Here is a 22,620-nt window from a genome sequence, read left to right on the forward strand (position 1 = left end):
GAGAGATCGCTGTCTGCTCAGCCGGGATTCAGTTGCCTTGTCTTCCCAGGTGTCTACCCAGGAGCCCCAGACAGGAGTTAGGACAGGCAGGATTGACGGCGGACCTGGGAGGAGTGATCTGAATGCAGGGCTTGCAGGGTTTGGAACGCAAACATTAGACCACAGTGAGAATAATTAAAGCAAAAATGCAACCATGGGTTGTTTTTCTCACACTAGCTAGTATTAGTGCGTCTTAAGCATGTTATTATCCTGATGTTTCTAAGGCATAGTAGCTTGTTTTATTGTTCAAGCAGTTTGGTGTTAATTTCCCCAGTGACGCGTCATTTGGGGTCGATATTTAAATTAATAGCAAAACGAAACTAAACACGATGATGCCTTGCTTGGCTTCTGGTAGCTCTGAAAGGGTTAAGTGCTTAGCACACCCTGCCTTCCCCCTGCCCCAGTCAGTGCTGCTGGATATGATATCCTCAGTTTAAGGGCTTTAGTGCCAGGGATTCATCTGCTGTAAGTGGGCATTGGAGCAATTTCTCTTCAATAGGTTGGCTCCAGGGATTAGATATGAGGGCTTTGGTAAATTCTGAAATGAAATAAAAGTGACTGTTGGAAAAACTCCATGTCATTTATTACAGCTGCTGCTGGTGCTGCAGGGAAGAGCATTAACAGTATGAAGTTTCTTTTCACATTGGATAGGCACTGTGTTTCTTTTCACATTGGATAGGCACTGTGTTTCTTTTCACATTGGATAGGCACTGTGTTTCTTTTCACATTGGATAGGCACTGTGTTTCTTTTCACATTGGATAGGCACGGTGTTTCTTTTCACATTGGATAGGCACTGTGTTTCTTTTCACATTGGATAGGCACTGTGTTTCTTTTCACATTGGATAGGCATGGTGTTTCTTTTCACATTGGATAGGCACAGTGTTTTCACATTGGATAGGCACGGTGTTTCTTTTCACATTGGATAGGCACGGTGTTTCTTTTCACATTGGATAGGCACGGTGTTTCTTTTCACATTGGATAGGCACGGTGTTTCTTTTCACATTGGATAGGCACGGTGTTTCTTTTCACATTGGATAGGCACGGTGTTTCTTTTCACATTGGATAGGCACGGTGTTTCTTTTCACATTGGATAGGCACGGTGTTTCTTTTCACATTGGATAGGCACGGTGTTTCTTTTCACATTGGATAGGCACGGTGTTTCTTTTCACATTGGATAGGCACGGTGTTTCTTTTCACATTGGATAGGCACAGTGTTTTCACATTGGATAGGCACGGTGTTTTCACATTGGATAGGCACAGTGTTTTCACATTGGATAGGCACGGTGTTTCTTTTCACATTGGATAGGCACGGTGTTTCTTTTCACATTGGATAGGCACGGTGTTTCTTTTCACATTGGATAGACACGGTGTTTCTTTTCACATTGGATAGGCACGGTGTTTCTTTTCACATTGGATAGGCACGGTGTTTCTTTTCACATTGGATAGGCACGGTGTTTCTTTTCACATTGGATAGGCACGGTGTTTTCACATTGGATAGGCATGGTGTTTTCACATTGGATAGGCACGGTGTTTCTTTTCACATTGGATAGGCACGGTGTTTCTTTTCACATTGGATAGGCACAGTGTTTTCACATTGGATAGGCACAGTGTTTATTTCACATTGGATAGGCACAGTATTTCTTTTCACTGCGATTTCCAGATTAGTAATCTAGAAAACGGAAAGTCATTTTTTAAAGTGCTGGGCATATCAAGAAAATGAAGATGTAGATGTAAATACACTTGCTATTTAATGTGATAGATAATTCAGCTGGGTTGCTTGCTTGTTTTACAATGACAGTGTTTGCCCTTAAATGACAGCAGGTTTGTCACTCCTACATACAGTGTGCGTTGTTTGGCATTGTTATTCTCCTATTTCATTGTCTGAGCAGGGATGGAAATCAGACTCCCTTTGCATAGCAGATTGATGCATTCCTGGTTTTACTATGAGTTTAATAGGACACACCTGAGCTTGTTACATGTAACACTGCAGTGCCTCTCTTTGATTTGACTTCAGTGAGCCTCTTCATAATGTATAGTTTTCATTACATATTTGCTGGCAATGTGCAGTCTGTTTTTATGTCAAATACAATTTAAATGGATCCCGTGGTTGATATAATCCACAGTGAGAGTTGAGAATGCATAGATCTCACAGGAGGGTGGAATTAGAAACGATAAATAACTTGATCGTCAAAGGGTTTTGTTAAAAGAAAGGAACACGGTTATCTTTGTGCTGGTTATCTTCTGCATGTGTGCAGAGTTTTGTTCAGTGGCTGCTTTTTTTAACTGATGCAACAAAAAAAAGAGCTCTTTTCACAGTTTCAGCTAAATCCAGTGCTGCTGTGAATTTTCTTTTGATTTCCTTGTTGTAGAAAGACAGACTGTTGGTTTGAAACCCACTGAGGTTTGGTTTGTTCAAAGTGCTTTGCAGGTTTGGTATGATTTTAGAACACGTTCTGTGTGTTTTGCACATGGCGGACTTGACTTATTAGTCCTGCTGCTTTTGTACCATCTCAAGATATTTATAACTTCCAAAACGTTCAATACAACATCAAAGAAAATAAGGCACTGGGATAGACCACAGCTGCATTTTACATCACTGTGAATTCCCTGGTGCCTTAAAATGCTTGAAAATCCAACAGGAGCTGAACAAATCAACTCCAAAGCCAAGTAGCGCACCATTTAGTCTAGCGCCCCCCTGAGTGTACAAACTGTAATGCACACATTCATGCAGACTGATTGGCGCCTCCAGTAAGATACCTGTTTGCACAGGTGGTTCATGTTTATCTGCCCTAGATTTTATATTTCTAATCTGCTCCCTTACCTTTCTCTGTGTTCTTAAGAGATCGTTGTTAAACTTGTGTCTTGCTTATTTTGATATCCTGATTTTTTGTTTCCTTCTTATTTTCCCACATCTACGTTGTGACTGTTTGTTACCCATCTTGTATTTGAAGGTTTTTTTTTTTTTTTGAGGGATTGATTATGTTTAGTATCCTGGATGTTCTTGTATACACATATTCTGTTTTTAGATAGCCTTCTAAATTTCCATTTACAATTGCACCTCTTGCACATTTTTGGGCTGTTAAATATATTATAAGCCAAGCAAATTCCCACATGCCTGGGCAAGCCTCATCCCGAAATTGTGCCCCCTGTACTCCACTTTACCCTGATCATCCCGGAATTGTGCCCCCTGTACTCCACTTTACCCTGATCATCCTGGAATTGTGCCCCCTGTACTCCACTTTACCCTGATTATCCCGGAATTGTGCCCCCTGTACTCCACTTTACCCTGATCATCCCGGAATTGTGCCCCCTGTACTCCACTTTACCCTGATCATCCTGGAATTGTGCCCCCTGTACTCCACTTTACCCTGATCATCCCGGAATTGTGCCCCCTGTACTCCACTTTACCCTGATCATCCCGGAATTGTGCCCCCTGTACTCCACTTTACCCTGATCATCCTGGAATTGTGCCCCCTGTACTCCACTTTACCCTGATCATCTCGGAATTGTGCCCCCTGTATTCCACTTTACCCTGATCATCCTGGAATTGTGCCCCCTGTACTCCACTTTACCGTGAACATCTCGGAATTGTGCCCCCTGTACTCCACTTTACCCTGATCATCTCGGAATTGTGCCCCCTGTACTCCACTTTACCCTGATCATCCTGGAATTGTGCCCCCTGTACTCCACTTTACCCTGATCATCCCGGAATTGTGCCCCCTGTACTCCACTTTACCCTGATCATCCCGGAATTGTGCCCCCTGTACTCCACTTTACCCTGATCATCCTGGAATTGTGCCCCCTGTACTCCACTTTACCCTGATCATCCTGGAATTGTGCCCCCTGTATTCCACTTTACCCTGATCATCCTGGAATTGTGCCCCCTGTACTCCACTTTACCCTGATCATCTCGGAATTGTGCCCCCTGTATTCCACTTTACCCTGATCATCCTGGAATTGTGCCCCCTGTACTCCACTTTACCGTGAACATCTCGGAATTGTGCCCCCTGTACTCCACTTTACCCTGATCATCTCGGAATTGTGCCCCCTGTACTCCACTTTACCCTGATCATCCTGGAATTGTGCCCCCTGTACTCCACTTTACCCTGATCATCCCGGAATTGTGCCCCCTGTACTCCACTTTACCCTGATCATCCCGGAATTGTGCCCCCTGTACTCCACTTTACCCTGATCATCCTGGAATTGTGCCCCCTGTACTCCACTTTACCCTGATCATCCTGGAATTGTGCCCCCTGTATTCCACTTTACCCTGATCATCCTGGAATTGTGCCCCCTGTACTCCACTTTACCGTGAACATCTCGGAATTGTGCCCCCTGTACTCCACTTTACCCTGATCATCTCGGAATTGTGCCCCCTGTACTCCACTTTACCCTGATCATCCTGGAATTGTGCCCCCTGTACTCCACTTTACCCTGATCATCCTGGAATTGTGCCCCCTGTACTCCACTTTACCCTGATCATCCTGGAATTGTGCCCCCTGTACTCCACTTTACCCTGATCATCCTGGAATTGTGCCCCCTGTACTCCACTTTACCGTGAACATCTTGGAATTGTGCCCCCTGTACTCCACTTTACCCTGATCATCTCGGAATTGTGCCCCCTGTACTCCACTTTACCCTGATCATCCTGGAATTGTGCCCCCTGTACTCCACTTTACCCTGATCATCCTGGAATTGTGCCCCCTGTACTCCACTTTACCCTGATCATCCTGGAATTGTGCCCCCTGTACTCCACTTTACCCTGATCATCCTGGAATTGTGCCCCCTGTACTCCACTTTACCCTGATCATCCTGGAATTGTGCCCCGTATACTCCACTTTACCCTGATCATCCCGGAATTGTGCCCCCTGTACCCCACTTTACCCTGATCATCTCGGAATTGTGCCCCCTGTACTCCACTTTACCCTGATCATCCTGGAATTGTGCCCCCTGTATTCCACTTTACCCTGATCATCCCGGAATTGTGCCCCCTGTACTCCACTTTACCCTGAACATCCCAGAATTGTGCCCTGTGACTCTGCTTAACCCTGATGCATCGTTGAGCCATCAAGCCTTGTCTTCAGTGTCACTAACCTTGCAAATAAAAGCATAATTTCTACTTCAAATAGGACCAGGATTGCTTTCCAATTTGTCTTCCTGTTCAGGCGACACATAGGAATGTGGGCATTGTAATAGTACTTTAGTTTATGTCGATTTTTGTAAAGTTTATTGTCACTGAAAAAAAATGATTTATCTTTTTTGTTAAACATTATTGTCAATGAAATGTAATTTTCAGTCACTGGGTATGGTGGATGCGTTAAGTAATAAAATTACAATAACATTGAATCTAAATGCCATACAAATTTGAAATACATCAGTTAAAATAGCTGTGAAATTTCATAGCCATGCCAATTATTTAAGTTATTTAAGTTTATTTAAGATATTAAGCTATTTAAGTTTGAAAGTTCTGGAATATATTGAAGAAAAAGCCATGCTGCTAAATTCAGGACCCTAACCTTAATCCTTGTCAGAGGAACGTCCCACCTGGGCAGTCTTGAGACGAGCTCACTGTGGGGTAGAGTGGAGAAGCCTGCATGCATTTCCACTATATGTGCAGCCCCTTTTTCCACCATAGAGAGGAAGGATTGAGTCTGGATGGCCATTTTCATTTTTCCAGTGAAAGCTGTTTTTGAACAGGGCTGACTAATTTATATAGAATGTTTTGAAAATCCATTCGCTGTTGTCCTTGACAACATGTAGAGCTCTCTTGACTGTAAAGTAAGAGTTGCTAAGCTACATGACAGGCAGGTCCAATATGTGGCAACCATCTGGTCTTTCAAAGTGTAAAATAATCAATACATTATAGGTAGCTTCCTTTTCATCTGATTGCTGTGCTTCTGCAGTACTTCATAATGCTTGACTTGGAGGCTAGACAGCGCAGTTTATTAATGCATTACCATTCCCCTCTGGGTTCAAATGCAGCCTGGGTCACACATGGTGAATTTGCACATCGCAGTCTGTAACCAAGCTCCTCCATGTATACTGGTATTGTTCCTGAATGGTAAAGTCAAGCCACCCCTGTGAACAGATTTGCAGTGGCTCAGCCCGTTTACCTGTTGCCAGAAATAAACATGTTAAGAGAAAATGAGAAGAGGTTATCGTCCCCGAGCACGGGAATTTAGCATGTAACGCTGAGACACGATGAGCTGCACATGTGGCCTGTAGGAAGTGCTGTCTTCCACCATTCAGAAATATGTACAGTAATTCGACAGTACTTGCACGCTTAAGTTGTACCTTCTTTCCATTGCTGTCTTCCACAACGAAATCCCCACGGTCATGTGCACATTCTTCTGGGGGTTTTGTGTGTAGGCATTTTTGTACATTTCGCCACAATTCTGTTTTAAATCCTCCGTATCTTAAATGTAACCAGCTTGAAATCCCGCTACCAAGCCTCCATCCTGATTGTAATCTCGTTTTAAATCTTGTCTCCAATAGAAATGTAGGAATGTGCTGTCACTCAGTAGTTGGGACGGGTTTGAAGTATTTAGAACTAATCAGTGATAGATTCAAGTCAGGAAGGCGGGACATCGCCCTGCAGCACTGGGAAATGTATTTATTATTATTTTTGTAGTAGGTTTTATTTTTTAATTGGAATTGAGTAAAGTCAACATGAATTGATTAACCATTTCCACAGTTTTCCCGGTGCTTTCCGGTGTTTATTGGCTATCCACCGATTTCATTTTTTTGTATCGGGGTGGGGGGGTTTTATCGGTTAAAACCGAAAATCAGAAGCCCTATTTATAATGCTGTATTCGCTAGCCATAGGTAAGAGACCATGCAATTTGTGTTCCACCTTCTAACGGGAATGTGCCAGTGTAATTACATTACGGGGGAAACATGAGCCATAGCTATGCTGCCTTACAGCCTGTTCTGCATTATAAAGAGCCGTCTTATAACAAGGGAGCACTGTATCAGGTGAGAATGCACAGCCCTCACTATGGGCCACTATGTGGAAAACAACAGTAGCTACCAAATTTCAGTGCTGTGTGAGACCAAATACCTTTTCCTCACCACTGCTGTAACATTCTAACAGCTCTCTATATCTGCAGTGTGGAGTAGTGGTTAGGGCTCTGGACCGGAGGGTTGTGGGTTCAATCCCCGGTGATGGACACTGCTGTTGTACCCTTGAGCAAGGTACTTTACCTAGATTGCTCCAGTAAAAACCCAACTGTATAAATGGGGAATTGTATGTAAAAATAATGTGATATCTGTATAATGTGAAATAATGTATAATGTGATATCTTGTAACAATTGTAAGTCGCCCTGGATAAGGGCGTCTGCTAAGAAATAAATAATAATAAATAATAATCTGTATTTGTATGCAGCACCTCTGCTTCCACTTGCTGCTCATACTGTAGCTGTGCACTGGCAGATAGGATACACCCTTTTATATTTGCATTGCTGGCTTCAGTAAAGCAGATAACGGTCTCTGTGTGTGAGAGAGATTATTTTTATGTCACTGAGCCTGTCACGAGTGATTGCAGCCTTATTAATGTTTCCCTCTGTGGTTAATGGTACAAATCAGTTGATTTGAGGTATCCTGCAGATATTTCCAGGGCTGAATGAGATATAGGACCAGGTTAGGATTTTGGGCTGGCACAAATTGGTTGAATTATCAAATCGGTCTAATTTATCCATAAAAAAAAAAATATGGATAAAAAGTAATGTATTGAGCATGATAGTCAGTAGCAGTATGTGAGCTGTTAAATCTCTCTGTGGAATTCTTTCTATAGATGCCCACAAACCTCTGGCTCACTCGTGGAAGAGCATTTGCAGCCTCTTCTAGCTCATTATACTGAACTCCTTGTCCTCTCCCTGCTACAATATAATAGATTCTCTAATAAAACTGGAAGCCTAGGCAGATAAACCGATTGGGAAATAATGATCTGAAGGGAACTACAGCTAAGATGAATGGTGCTAGATTTGGACTTGGCAATGCTGAGAGCCTGAGTGCTCATTGGGATTGCTTGAAGCATATACAGTCGGGCCGCTTTATCGGGACACCTTGGGAGAAGGAAAAATATCCTGAATAAGTTGCTGCCCCAATTAAATGAGAGGCAGTTGAGACAACCTTAGTCACGATTTTGATTCTTAATGAAAAGAAAAAGAATGAAATCACATCACATTCATGATATTAAATGTCAAATACATCATTTAAAATAAGTCAGTGTTGTTTTTATTTTTTATTCCTAAACAAAATTAAATGTACAGTAAATATACCAACAGCACAGCAAATGTCAGACAAGTTTTAAAAGAATATCCATTTAAGGGGCTCCCGAGTGGCGCATCCAGTAAAAGCACTTGCATAGAGTGCAGGATGCGCTCTATAGTCTGGACGTCACGAGTTCCAAGTCCAGGCTATTCCTTTGCCGACCGAGGATGGGAGCTCCCATGGGGCGGCGCTCAATTGGCTGAGCGTCGCCCGGGGGGAGGGAGGGTTAGGTCGGCCAGGGTGTCCTCGGCTCACCGCTCACCAGCGACCCCTGTAGTCTGGCCGGGCGCCTGCGGGCTTGCCTGTAAGCTGCCCGAGAGCTGCGTTGTCCTCCAACGCTGTAGCTCTTGGATGGCTGCATGGTGAGTCCGCAGCGTGAAAAAAAGCGGTCGGCTGACGGCACACGCTTCGGAGGACAGCGTGTGTTTGTCTTCGCCCTCCCGAGTCAGCGCAGGGGTGGTAGCGGTGAGCTGAGCATAATAAAATAATTGGCCATTCCAAATTGGGAGAAAATAATAAAAATAATTGGTAATGACTAAATTTATTAAAAAAAAAAAAAATCCATAGTAAGAATACATATTTATATATATATATATATATATATATATATATATATATATATATATATATATATATAATTTGCTTTGTTTCCCAGAATGGGAGCCTCCGACAATATTTACAAGGGCAGGAGCACATTTATGGAGGAGCTGACGGAGACGTCGGAGATCATTCAGAAAGCTACGTCTCGGTCGCTCGTCATTCTAGACGAGCTGGGCCGCGGGACGAGCACTCACGATGGCATTGCCATAGCCTACGCCACTCTGGAGTATTTCATCAGAGACGTGAGTACCTGTTCCACATCTACAGTGTGGACTGCTTCCTGAATTGTCTTCCTGTTCAGAATATAGGAGTGTGGGTATTGTAGTAGAACGTTATGTTGCTTTTCCATGACAACGCACCAAAAGGAACCAGACCAAAAACATAAGTGGAAAAACTATTTAGAAGCTAAAAGGAAATGTCTTTAGTCTGTGCTTTCATTGCTGATAAAGGTCAAACAGAAAGCACAGTGAAATACGAATCCTGTTTTGGCATTCATAATGCATTCTTTTTGCAGTGTGTAACGTCTTGGTCATTTCTGGATTCATTCTTTTGAATCAAAATGATTTTATTTGTTGTACAGTAATGACATTTTCAATTTGATTTTCGGTTGAAAGTGATCTTAGTTTATCATAATTTATAAATGATGTTTTAACCTCTATTAATTGTGATTTTGTCCCTAGTCAGTAGTTTTTTCTTTCAGCCTGCTATTCATAGACATTTTAATTCAGATTGGGTTAACACTGACCCATTTTGGTTACGCTTGATACGGTCCAGAAAGTGAGCCTCTAAAGTTTGAGCACATCCATATAAACTAGCATGCCGGTGACATTCATCCCAGTTAGAGCCCTACAGCCAGGATGCCTCTCTGTGCTCCCATATTCTGATGCTCTTAATAACGTGTCCTCAGTAACCCCCAGATTATGATACTCAAGAATGTATTTTGCAAGTGTCAACACGTGGACCTCTAAATGCATGTTAAAATGGAAGTGTGACCCACAGACAGCCTCCACATACCCTGAGATTATGATACATGCGGTTGAGTGCAACTATATAAGAACACCCCATTGCTCCTGTTTTGATTTGTTGTGCATATGAAATCAAACCACTGGAACTGAACAGTTTGATTTCATATGCACTTGGTGATTGTCTAATTGAATTGATGACTTTAGTAAAGCCACACATGCAATTCAGTTACAATTGTAAGAGAAAAGGAACACACAGCCACAAATGTTGTTGTTTCTACCTGTCTGGTTACTGACCGGTAATTGAGATTCTCACACCCAGAGGTTTTCATGCAGGTAGGTATACAAAGGATACACATGACACATATTGAGGTGTTCTAATGCATTTGCACACTGCTGTACCTTATATAACCTTTCGTTAAGAAAAAATAAAATAAAAGTAGACATCATTCATTCCCAGTGGATTCTCTCTACACCATTTTAAATGTAGTCAAGGGATCATATTCACAACAGTTGCAATAAGAACTGACAATTCTTTTTGCAAAAAAAAACAAAAAGTGCTAAACAATTTCTACCTAATGTTTTACAAGTCCTTTTAAGACAAATAGGTTTGATTTGTTTTAAAAGAAGCACTTTGATATTTTAGAAGCTCCCTCTTCAAACTAACTGTCTTGATTGCTGTCTAAGCAGAGGCGTTAACACAGTCCATATACGACTTGAACGGAGTGCTGGAAATCATTCTGAAACAAGGACTATGAGGAGGAGTACATTATTATAGAAGAGAATGGTATGGAACTGAACAATGGGCCTTATTTTCCACCGATGCTACGAATCTCACAAACTGTAACTACGCTGGTCTCATCCTTTCACTTTTAATTTACAGTATATTTTTCTCCATACTGCATGTCCCTAAAAGTAGGATATTTAACATATAAATGTTTTATGAAGACAGGATCTCAAGTCTCATTTCAGACTGAAAGAGTTGAGATAACGGCAACTAAAATGGACTCAACCCCCACTCCCCCCCAATCGGGTTTCAGTCATACATTCAGAGGTTTGCAGACAATCAGAATACCAAGAAACAAAGTTTCAACTATCAGTGCTTTCACAGACTTCAGTTAATGAAGGCGTCCAATGCAGTTTGTAAAAAACAATCTTGATTAAAACTGTTTTGGAAAAGAGCCCCGACTGAAAACTGAGGAAAAGACTAATCTTAATCTCAAAATTGTAATGTTTAAAGTATACCGTCTTGTCTTTTTCGTTCTTGTTTTTAAGGTGAAATCCTTGACCCTGTTTGTGACCCACTACCCTTTGCTGTGTGAGCTGGAGAGACAGTGTCCAGAGCATGTGGGGAACTACCACATGGCCTTCCTACTGAACCAGCATGAGAGTGACCACAACAAAGGTGGGTCATGCACTAAACACAGAGCTGTACAGCCTTGCGCACTGAAGTAGCCTCTCTTATACCAGACGATCACAAGCACAAATTGTGAATGAAAAGGGTTATTAGTGACAAAGGCTGGGGTGGCGTATATATGCATTGATCCATGGTTTCACTTGATTGCTTTCCAAAAGTAGCCCGCTTGGCCGGAAGCATCTTAAGCACCCCAGCAACGTCAGTCCCCAGCGAGCGGGTTTTCAGCGAGGCTGGGCAGATGGTAGACAAGCTCTGTTCCTCTTCATAAACAAAGAATACAGATGCTGTCCTGTTTCTTCACAACAAGAAACAAATATAAGAAATGGACACAGGACTGGTTTTTGTAAGTAAGTTAAGTTATTGAAGGAAGGTGAACCATCCGTTACTTGGATTTACTTGTTTAATTATTAAATGTTTTTGTTTTTGTGCTTTTACTACCACTTGGCACCAATGAAGATGAAAATACTGGATACATCTTACAAAATACAGTTTATTATGAACAAAATGTTTCTGAGTTTCAGCCCTTCATTCGCTGACTGTCTAGAGAGTGAATAAAGGCATCTGCTAATAAATAATAATAAACTAAACTAATAATATTAATAAAACACCCTGTAGGTTTGGTTTTGGGCCAAAATACTCATTAAGGTTATTTTTTTTTGTCTGCATAAATCCTTTATGTGAGATTTCAGGTTTATTTTATTCGAACAGCTGCGGTTCAATATTTAAACTGTATTGCTTCACTGGGGAATTGACAACAGAACTGGCAGAAGGCACAGGTCTCGTTGTCCATCAAATCAACAGTACGAAGGTCACTCTTGAAATCAGGACTTAAAGGATGCGTTGCAGTAAGATTACCTCTGTTAAGAAAGGGGGACAAGACTAAAAGGCTAAAATATGCACAAGAACACAGAAATTGGACTATGGAACAATGGTCAAAGGTGCTTTGGACTGTTGATGGATGGACAATGACACCTGTGCCTTCTGCCAGTTCTGTTGTCAATTCAACGCTTGTCTTCTTTCTATTCCTTAAGGATATTATTATCTTCAAGTATTGCTCATCCTTGTTAGAAAGGTTTTTGGGTCTTCCAGTCCTGGGTTTCTCAATTACAGATGATGTGTCTCTGTACTTGTTGATTTGTGCTTCGGATACCACACCTTGATAATCAAGTGATGCAAGCTATTTCACTCAATGTTTTTCCTTCTTTATGCAAGTCAAGGTTGTTATAATAGTAGAAAACACTAGTGGAGGCTTTGAGTAAATTGTTGATTTGCATAATGCATTGGAGTAGAGAAATGCAACGTCTAAGACTTTTGCACAGCAGTGTATATATATAATACTTTATTTATTTATCTTTTTCTGGGGGGGGGGGGGGAGATACTTTTTATTTACTTATATTAACAGTAATGTTAATGAACTAAAATTACAACCTGTAGAAAGCCATCTTATGTTCAGGTCAAAATGTGTGTGACATCTATACAGACCTGTAGCATCTCACAATCAGGAAGGGGTGCTAAATGGCATACCGTAACACAGCTCCAGCAGGAAGTGGCAAGGGCAGCTTTGCAGGGCTCTAATTTGCTTGATAGCTTTAGTGAAGTGTGCCCATGAAATACAGGGAATTAGTCCCAGGATTAATCTGGGACTTGGCTGCTGTGTGGAAACAATTTTGTATGTGCACCCACTGCCAACGGTGTGGAACATCTTGTCCATTACTGAGACACTACCTACTGTAATGTTCTGGGAAATAAACCACCAAATATATATGCAAATGTATACTGGTAGTGCTTGGAAAAAACTATTGGTTTAACTGTCTCAAATAAACATAGGTATTGATTTTCTTTATCCTCCTGTTTGTTTATGCATGAAGATGTGCTGGACTGCATAACCTGCAGAGACCAGTCTTGCAGGGGATTTTAGGCTGTCCTGCAAAAAAGCAGTGATCGGTTAGACCTTGGGATGCAATATGGAGCTAGCAGGGAACCAAAGCAAAATGCATAGTTCTCAACCAGGCTCGACAGAACAGATACCTTGTCAGCCAGGCACGACAGAACAGATACCTTGTCAGCCAGGCACGACAGAACAGATACCTTGTCAGCCAGGCACGACAGAACAGATACCTTCTCAACCAGGCTCAACAGAACAGATACCTTCTCAAGGAGGCACGACAGAACACATACCTTCTCAAGGAGACACGACAGAACAGATACCTTCTCAACCAGGCACGACAGAACAGATACCTTCTCAATCAGACACGACAGAACAGATACCTTGTCAACCAGGCACGACAGAACAGATACCTTGTCAACCAGGCACGACAGAACAGATACCTTCTCAAGGAGACACGACAGAACAGATACCTTCTCAACCAGGCACGACAGAACAGATACCTTCTCAATCAGACACGACAGAACAGATACCAGTACTATTTCTTTAACCTGAGAGGAGAGAGAATGTGCAGGGAAGAGAGAGATAGGAAGTAAAGATTTGAAAAGAATTGCTGCTCAACATGGTCACCAGCGTATGCCTATCAATTAGAACAAGCTGCAGCCTGTGGGGAACCACAGAAAACCACAGACTGGGAGCGAAAACAATAACATTAGTTTAGTTTGACAGCCAGGGCGTTAGATAAAATGAAAGATAGAATAAAATGAATTTCCAGAATTGATTGGTGTTGTAGCAGCAGCAGCTGTAGTATAGTAATAGCTGTTGTAGTTGCAGCTCTAGCATTAGTAGATAGTAACCATAACTTTGAATTATTGCACGCATTTAATGTAAACCAATGATACAAAAGAGTGCTTTAAGGGACTAAAAAAAATAAACAATTAAGAAAATGATCATAAAAACATATCCCAAATCAAGAATCAGACAGTAGGCAAGTTGTCAGACAATAGGTATATTTAGAGTTCAAAAGCCTTGGATAATAAGAGGTCTTTGAATGAATGGTAATGCCAGTAATGTAGAGGTGAAAGAGTCTATTTGGTCCCCTGCAGATATTGGACCACACCACCAGCAATTCAACTCGGGGTCCAAAAACACCCAATAAAAGACCTCCCACTGAGGGGTGGTCAGGATTATCCAGCCTGCAGTAGAGAGGAATCCATCCACAGTACTTCAGGATTATCCAGCCTGCAGTAGAGAGGAATCCATCCACAGTACTTCAGGATTATCCAGCCTGCAGCAGCGAGGAATCCATCCACAGTACTTCAGGATTATCCAGCCTGCAGTAGAGAGGAATCCATCCACAGTACTTCAGGATTATCCAGCCTGCAGTAGAGAGGAATCCATCCACAGTACTTTAGGATTATCCAGCCTGCAGCAGCGAGGAATCCATCCACAGTACTTCAGGATTATCCAGCCTGCAGCAGCGAGGAATCCATCCACAGTACTTCAGGATTATCCAGCCTGCAGTAGAGAGGAATCCATCCACAGTACTTCAGGATTATCCAGCCTGCAGCAGCGAGGAATCCATCCACAGTACTTCAGGATTATCCAGCCTGCAGCAGCGAGGAATCCATCCACAGTACTTCAGGATTATCCAGCCTGCAGCAGCGAGGAATCCATCCACAGTACTTCAGGATTATCCAGCCTGCAGCAGCGAGGAATCCATCCACAGTACTTCAGGATTATCCAGCCTGCAGCAGCGAGGAATCCATCCACAGTACTTCAGGATTATCCAGCCTGCAGTAGAGAGGAATCCATCCACAGTACTTCAGGATTATCCAGCCTGCAGCAGCGAGGAATCCATCCACAGTACTTCAGGATTATCCAGCCTGCAGCAGCGAGGAATCCATCCACAGTACTTCAGGATTATCCAGCCTGCAATAGCGAGGAATCCATCCACAGTACTTCAGGATTATCCAGCCTGCAGCAGCGAGGAATCCATCCACAGTACTTCAGGATTATCCAGCCTGCAGCAGCGAGGAATCCATCCACAGTACTTCAGGATTATCCAGCCTGCAGTAGAGAGGAATCCATCCACAGTACTTCAGGATTATCCAGCCTGCAGCAGCGAGGAATCCATCCACAGTACTTTAGGATTATCCAGCCTGCAGTAGCGAGGAATCCATCCACAGTACTTCAGGATTATCCAGCCTGCAGCAGCGAGGAATCTATCCACAGTACTTCAGGATTATCCAGCCTGCAGCAGCGAGGAATCTATCCACAGTACTTTAGGATTATCCAGCCTGCAGCAGCGAGGAATCCATCCACAGTACTTCAGGATTATCCAGCCTGCAGCAGCAAGGAATCCATCCACAGTACTTCAGGATTATCCAGCCTGCAGCAGCAAGGAATCCATCCACAGTACTTCAGGATTATCCAGCCTGCAGCAGCGAGGAATCCATCCACAGTACTTCAGGATTATCCAGCCTGCAGCAGCGAGGAATCCATCCACAGTACTTCAGGATTATCCAGCCTGCAGCAGCGAGGAATCCATCCACAGTACTTCAGGATTATCCAGCCTGCAGCAGCGAGGAATCTATCCACAGGACTTCAGGATTATCCAGCCTGCAGTAGCGAGGAATCCATCCACAGGATTTCAGGATTAAAGTAATTGTAGATAAGGGGTGAGGGCAATTTCACCCTCTATCTGTAATGACTCAGGAAGTGCAGGACAGTCTAAAAACATGGCTTTTAAACAGACTTCTTTAACCTAGTATATGTACCATATACCCTGTTTTAAAAGGAAAACGTTTCTTTCAACTTCCCATTTGAGACCTAAATATTGAATGGCTGTGGGTGGTGAAGAAAATGTATGGAACTGTGTTCTTAGCTACAGTTACTTTTAGGATTGCATCTGGATGGTAATGGTTTGAAAATGCACGGAACTATGGGGCAAATATTCACAGATCTTGCAAATGTTCTCATCTTTCTCGCAACTCTGCTTGCATTGCGAATGCTTTGCGTAAAATCGCAAGTGAGTGAAAGAGTTGTGGAGAAACTGCAATTATTGCAGCATTGCGGAAATTAATAAATTAACATGACTTAACACAGGAAATCAACCACAAGTCTCTCCAGGTATATAACCACCGCAACTTTTTGCAAAATGAAGACTCATTATTTGTGCTTGAGGAGGCATAGCCCCGGCATCTCTTCAGCTATGAAAGTTAAAAATGTCATTAAATGTTTTGCTCTCAAATGCGTTTTCTTACAATTCTCAACACAGTTTTATCCATTCTGCAAGTTCTTGCGTGTGCAAAACGGAGACAGTCCACTGCCAGGGACATTTAATTACTTTACCATTTACGTGCCATAAAGATGACACTGGCTGCGAAAGAAGGACTGCGACTCTATTGTCGTTTTTTATACACAAATGAAATACGCTTACTTGATTTGAAAAATGTCTTGAACAATACAAGCACATTCCTACACAGTTGGTCTATGAAAGCCGAGCATTCATTTCAATAAACAACAAGTTTTTAATGAAAACAAATATTGTAGCCTACTTGAGTAAAGTGAAAACTGTCTTATGTTATTTTTTAAATAGCTGCTTCTGATTATACTACTATTTTATAACAGGAACAACATTTTATTTAGGGTTAGTGTTGAATGTAAACGCGTTCACGCCTGCCTCTACCCCTACCCCCACCCCCACGCAGGAACATTGCCCTGGTAACTAACCCCTATTCAAAACAAATATAAAAACAATAACAATGGGCTGGTTCCTGCTTTCCTTTTTTCAATGAATAGAATTTAATTGATAGATAATAAAAAACAAACCAAGCTAACAACCATCTAACCTATTTATTTATTTTTTATGTATGTATGTATTTATTTTTTGCAATCTCCACAAACTGTGGGTTCTGTTGCATTCACAGCTATGATAATGTTAGATATAGATATTACAGCACGGACCACGAGTCAAACCAATGTTTGTGTAGGGTGCGTGTATCGTTTTTTTTCTTTCTTTTTTTCATATTTTTTTTATCAATGTCGGCCTTCTGAAGTCATCTGAATGCCTTACCATTTTTTATTTAATTTTAAACCGTTTAAATGCCAAACCATAACAAAACATAGAATAATAGTGCATATACACAGAGCAAAAAAAGGACGAGCAAAATACATTGTTGTGTCGTTCCCCCCCCCAAAGAGCGAGTGGTACTGCCCCCTCTACCCTGCGGGTTACGTGCCTATGTATACAGGCATTTAATATTTTTTTTTTTTGTGTGCTGCATTTGCTTTTAATTTATTTTTCTGCACATACTACTGCTTTGCATATATGATGTAGAGTTGGAAATAAACCAAAATGTTATTATGTTTAATCAAAGTGTACACTGACAAAGATCTTCTTCAGTAGACAAGCCAAGGAATGTTGTATGCTGTCTGTATATTCTGCCCGCACGATATTTCCTTTTTTTGTTGCTCTGCAAGCATTTGCAAATATAGCTGTCTGAAAGCCACGTTCACTCTTTAACTCTAATTAAGAGGAGTGTAACCTCTGAATTCTTAAGTGATTCACATGCAACATTGTTCTTAGCTACAGTTGATGCCATTGTTTTTATTGTCCCTGCCACATCTGGTAATTTGCATTACCTGCTAACTGCAGGGGGTATGTTATGAATATAAACTGTTCCGTAGACTGGTATGGTGGTGTTGTCTCATCGTAATGGGAAGCATGTAATGCAAATGTAACTGTTTAGAAAGAAGAAACAACACAATGAGCTCTGTGATTTAGATGAACCGACAGCCTATCAGAATGATTCTTGAATAGCAAAAACAAAAACTCACAGACATCCTAAAACAGCCCAAACCCTTTCCAGAAGCCAATCTCAAAGAGCACACTGTTCTCATGATTGACCTCCCCTCCCCCTGCATGGCAATACATTCATGTCTGTACAAGGATAATGCTAGTTAATGAAGCATTCTCACTGAGTGTGAAACAGGACAAGATGGCATACTGTAGCTCAGAGGATTGTTGCAGATCATTTCTACTGTTAAGCACAGACTCTTACTTGAATACAGATGTGTGCCGTACTGCAGGTGGGAACAAAGCCTTTTCTAATCGACAGTGTTATGCCAGGTGCTTCTGTATCCGCAGTTCATTATTCATACACTGTATTGTTTTATCAGAATACATACACCACTTTGAATTTCAAATTGCATTCTCTGTTTTTTGGAAAATAAGTGAGGAAGCCCATCCATGTTGGCCTGGCTTCAGTGCATCATGCTTCACCTGTGTGGACTTGCCACTATTTGTCACACAAATCACAACATTAAACAAGAAAATAATGAATATTATTCTTCATTTGAATCGTTGACACTAGTGTTAAATTATTGTAGTCCTATACCGTCTGCTTAAATTTAATTAATCTTTTCTGACCGAATTCCTGTCATCGCTTTCTGCTAAACACAGTTAGGGTCCTTTTTATCAGTCTCAACTGTATTTGTTCTCCCTCTCCACCAGCCAGCTAACCACTTGTCTCACAGTCAGCCTCTGAAATAATAATCCCTATTTCAAATAATGAGCTAAGTATCTGGCATTTCAATAGAACCATACTGTAAAACAGGATTTGCGAGCAATTCAGTGTTTTATAAAAAATCTGCAAAGTGTACATGCCACAAAATTAGCATAATATCTACATAAAGTTTATATTAAGTAGATGTATAATTTATATAAGCAAACACTTGTTGCCTTATATATGTTAAATATGGGATATCTGCATAAGTATGCTGCTGCAGACCTTTCCTGTTCTACAGCATACACATGGGACCACTTCAGAGCTATTTGATTGTGATGTCATAATATTAGAAATCTGGCTCATGCTTGCCCTTGCTGCCTTCAGTTCTAGATCTTCCATTCGATGTCAGTAATATTCCAGATGTTAATCTGCGGCTAGGCTGATCTTGCTGTAGATGATGAGATTGAGCGACTCCTCTGCCCTTGTAATCCTGCAGGTCCTGGGAGTGAACTGCAGCCTGAGTTCATCACTTTCCTCTACCAGCTGACACAGGGAGCGGCCGGCAGGAGCTACGGCCTCAATGTGGCTAAACTGGCCGAGATCCCCGAAGAAATCCTCAGGAAAGCTGCTCGCAAATCAAAAGAGCTGGAGGGCTTAGTAAACGCAAAGAGGTACAGTAAAAAAGTCTGAAGCTGTGCTGCTGGTTTTACTGGGTTACTGAAAGTCTGAAGCTGTGCTGCTGGTTTTACTGGGTTACTGAAAGTTTGAAGCTGTGCTGCTGGTTTTACTGGGTTACTGATGCACACATGAATAACTTGCTCGCAGGCACTGCAGTCCCCTAGGCTCCTGCTTTCTTTTGTTTTTAACAGGAATAAAAGCAAGGCAACAACATGTCTGTTCATCTTGAATTGCTGCATTGCCTTGAAGTGCTGTGTTCTTAATCCAGATCCATTGTCAGCAGCAGCTGTGTTTAATTTATGATTTCATTTTATTGACCTCCTGAAATTGAGTCCGCTAAATGTAAGTAATAAAACAGGGAGATTATGATGTGTGGCTCAGTCTGTGCATCTCTGTTACGGTTTTATATTGCTCCCTTTACTGTAGCTTCATTTTAACTACTGGATGACTCTGCACAGCTACAAGATTTTTCCTTGAGGGTGTCTTGAGGTGGGGAGGGATTGTATTTTGCCATTGCTGAGTGGTAAGAGCCAGCGAGGTATGGTAAAGCATATTAAAAAAACATAGCAAACCAGGGAGGACTATGGGAAATGCATAGTATAACCATAGGAAAAGCATGGTTAAACTTCAAAAATACCATGCAAAAATGCAAAAATACTGTGGTCAACAATAAGGGTCGACAGCTGTGTCTACCAACATAAACTGATTCAGAGCTGGAGGTTGACCAAGGACCTTGATGAACTACTCCTGCATCTGTTGCACGCTGCTGCTAGAAATAATATTGAAATAACAGAGGATGTCAATACCTGCTGTATGGACCTCTTGTACTGTGCGTGTCAGCCGTGTGTCTACTCCAAGGCATGAGTTACACCAAACGGAATATTTAAGCTGTCCTTTTGTTTTCAGTTTTTATTTATTTAGCAACAACAGTCCAGCACAGGAAAAAAGATTCCAATGCAGGGTTTAGGACGGAAAACAACATGACATGCCAAAAAAAGTGCAGGCCGCATTCGGAGTTTCCAATTCATGTGCTCACTTATTTATTGATATGATTTATTGGGAGTTGTGATACATCTACATGATTACACTCTCTCCTTCTATTATGAAAACCAGATTATCAGAATCATTTGACATTGCCTCTCGCATTGTTCAGTAAAAGTCCAAGTCTGGACTGAGTATACCTATCATTCATTTTATTAATGTATTCTTTTAACAAAATCCGCTGCTGAGATGAGTTCACCAGGCATTTGTTTATATTAGGTGAACATTTCTGAAAGGATGCAGTTCTTGCAACCTCTAGGGTGTACCAAGTCAATTTTTATTCAAGATAATTAATAACATAACAGAGACACCAAGGTTTCCAGAGAGAATTTTGGAGGAAGCAGTTATCCTCCTGGCTCTTGTGTGTGATTTGTCCGAGGAGCACAAGATCAAATCATTTTCAGTCCCTTGGGAGCCAGTATGACCATACAATTTCTGACACGAGACTGTTTGTCTTTTTATTAAATGCTTGTATAGTTGTATAAGCCGATCTCAGTAGATTATACATTTTTTGTTCATATTGGTTTATAAAGTATTGTATGAACAATTCTGCAATGCATAACTACCTATCTGCTTCCCACTTGTGCAAAAAACAGACTCTAGTTTTTTATCCCTAAATCATTTAAAGCCAGTGCTGGGGAGTGACGCATTATGTAACTAACAGTTACTTTTTCAGACAGGTAACTAAATGTGATAACACATTGCACTGTATGTGAATAAACAAAAAGTACATGGAACCCAGAAAGTGCCTCAGCAGTACAACTCTTGCATGGCACATGAGCACACTTTATATCATCTGGCTAGAGGAGGGAACAATGAGAGCCATAGCTGGATCTTCAAAGAATATTTCCAGCTGCAGCCTGACCAAACCGGAAAAATCTGTTGCATGTAAACTCTAACTGAGAAGCTACTATTAGTAACTGTGTAACTTGAGCAACATTATAACTAGTTACAGTAACTTTATTACTTTTGAATTATTTTTTTAACTAGTTTAACAATTTTGTTTGTTCTAATGGAAGTAACTTCCCCCAGCACTGTTAATAGCAAGATTTTTAGTTTTAGAATTGAGTTCTGAAGACATCATACAAGCGCCTACATTTTAAGTTGGCACGTGTATTGCATGTTTAGATTTTATTTTTCCTCTGTTAAAAATCATGCTTGTGATGATTCGGAGTTCAAAGATGTACAGTATGTATTTTGAAGGCTGTCAAGTTCACGATCTGCCACTTGCATTGTTTTTTTGAGGGAACACCTTCATTTTCCCATCTTGATGGTCTGTTGCTGTGCTATTTTGTGTGAATAAGATCTCTCTTTTTTTACAGTTTATTTTCTTTATTTCGACGGCTGACGGGCTCTCTTTCCATGGAAATGCAAGTGCGCCACTAAATCGAGTGGGGTGGTAGAATTACTGTGGTTAAAATCCTGACAAGTGAAAATAAACATCAGAACAATCATGACTGTGTTTTAAAAAATAAATGAACCATATACAGTGTACAGTACACAGGAGGCAGCTATAGCAGGAATGCTGGGTGTTCATTCGTGAGCTTACATCTTCGCTATTTTGTTAGATATTCATACTTCAGTTAAATCAAACAAACAAACCTGACTGTCTGTCTGTCTGTCTGTCTTTTTTTATCTCTTTTCTAGGAGATACAAGAAATCATTCTGTGAAGCCTGGAATATATCTGACAGCAATGTGTTAAAGGACTGGGTACATTTTAATACATAGATCATTTCCTTCCAGGGATTTGGTGGAATTGTGTTTGTATAAAAATCATAATCTCATGTCTGACTTGCAAAGGTTTGAATCTACAGTGTAAGTTGGCTTGTGCAGTAACATGCTAAAACAATGCCCTCAAATACATAAGACTTGCCATTGAATGAAGGTAATAATTGTGAATGTAGCACATTAAACACCACATGTTGAAACTGAGCTCGTGTCGAATAACCTGTTTTGTATTTACTGCTACTGAGTGTGGATTTCATTTTTGAATGTACGTTGCATTGGTTCAAATGCAATGATATGACTGAGCAAATCGCACAGTTCCCATTTGTACCCTGCATGCAGATTCAGGTGTTTAAACATTTTCAATGTATTGTACTTGTTACAAAAACAAAATGCATCCTGAACTGTGTTGATGTGCCTCATGAATGGGGTCTGTGGGTTATTCAACCATCTTCATTAGTGGAATGACTACAGTTCTCCATGGGG

The 22,620-nt window shown here is 41.3% G+C and overlaps 1 protein-coding gene across 1 annotated transcript in view; it reads left to right on the forward strand.

The window, feature by feature from the left end:
- The window catches only part of LOC117404116 (DNA mismatch repair protein Msh3-like), a 75,015-nt gene extending 52,674 nt beyond the window's left edge, over window positions 1-22,341 (forward strand). The window contains exons 21-24 of the mRNA XM_058986625.1: window positions 8,968-9,154; window positions 11,150-11,279; window positions 19,186-19,360; window positions 22,056-22,341. Of these exons, the coding sequence (XP_058842608.1) occupies window positions 8,968-9,154; window positions 11,150-11,279; window positions 19,186-19,360; window positions 22,056-22,137 (574 nt within the window). The 3' untranslated portion in view covers window positions 22,138-22,341. The remainder of the gene's footprint in view (window positions 1-8,967; window positions 9,155-11,149; window positions 11,280-19,185; window positions 19,361-22,055) is intronic.
- Window positions 22,342-22,620: the final 279 nt, after the last annotated feature.

Source organism: Acipenser ruthenus, chromosome 2 (genome assembly GCF_902713425.1).
Source record: "Acipenser ruthenus chromosome 2, fAciRut3.2 maternal haplotype, whole genome shotgun sequence".
Classification (NCBI taxonomy): domain Eukaryota; kingdom Metazoa; phylum Chordata; class Actinopteri; order Acipenseriformes; family Acipenseridae; genus Acipenser; species Acipenser ruthenus.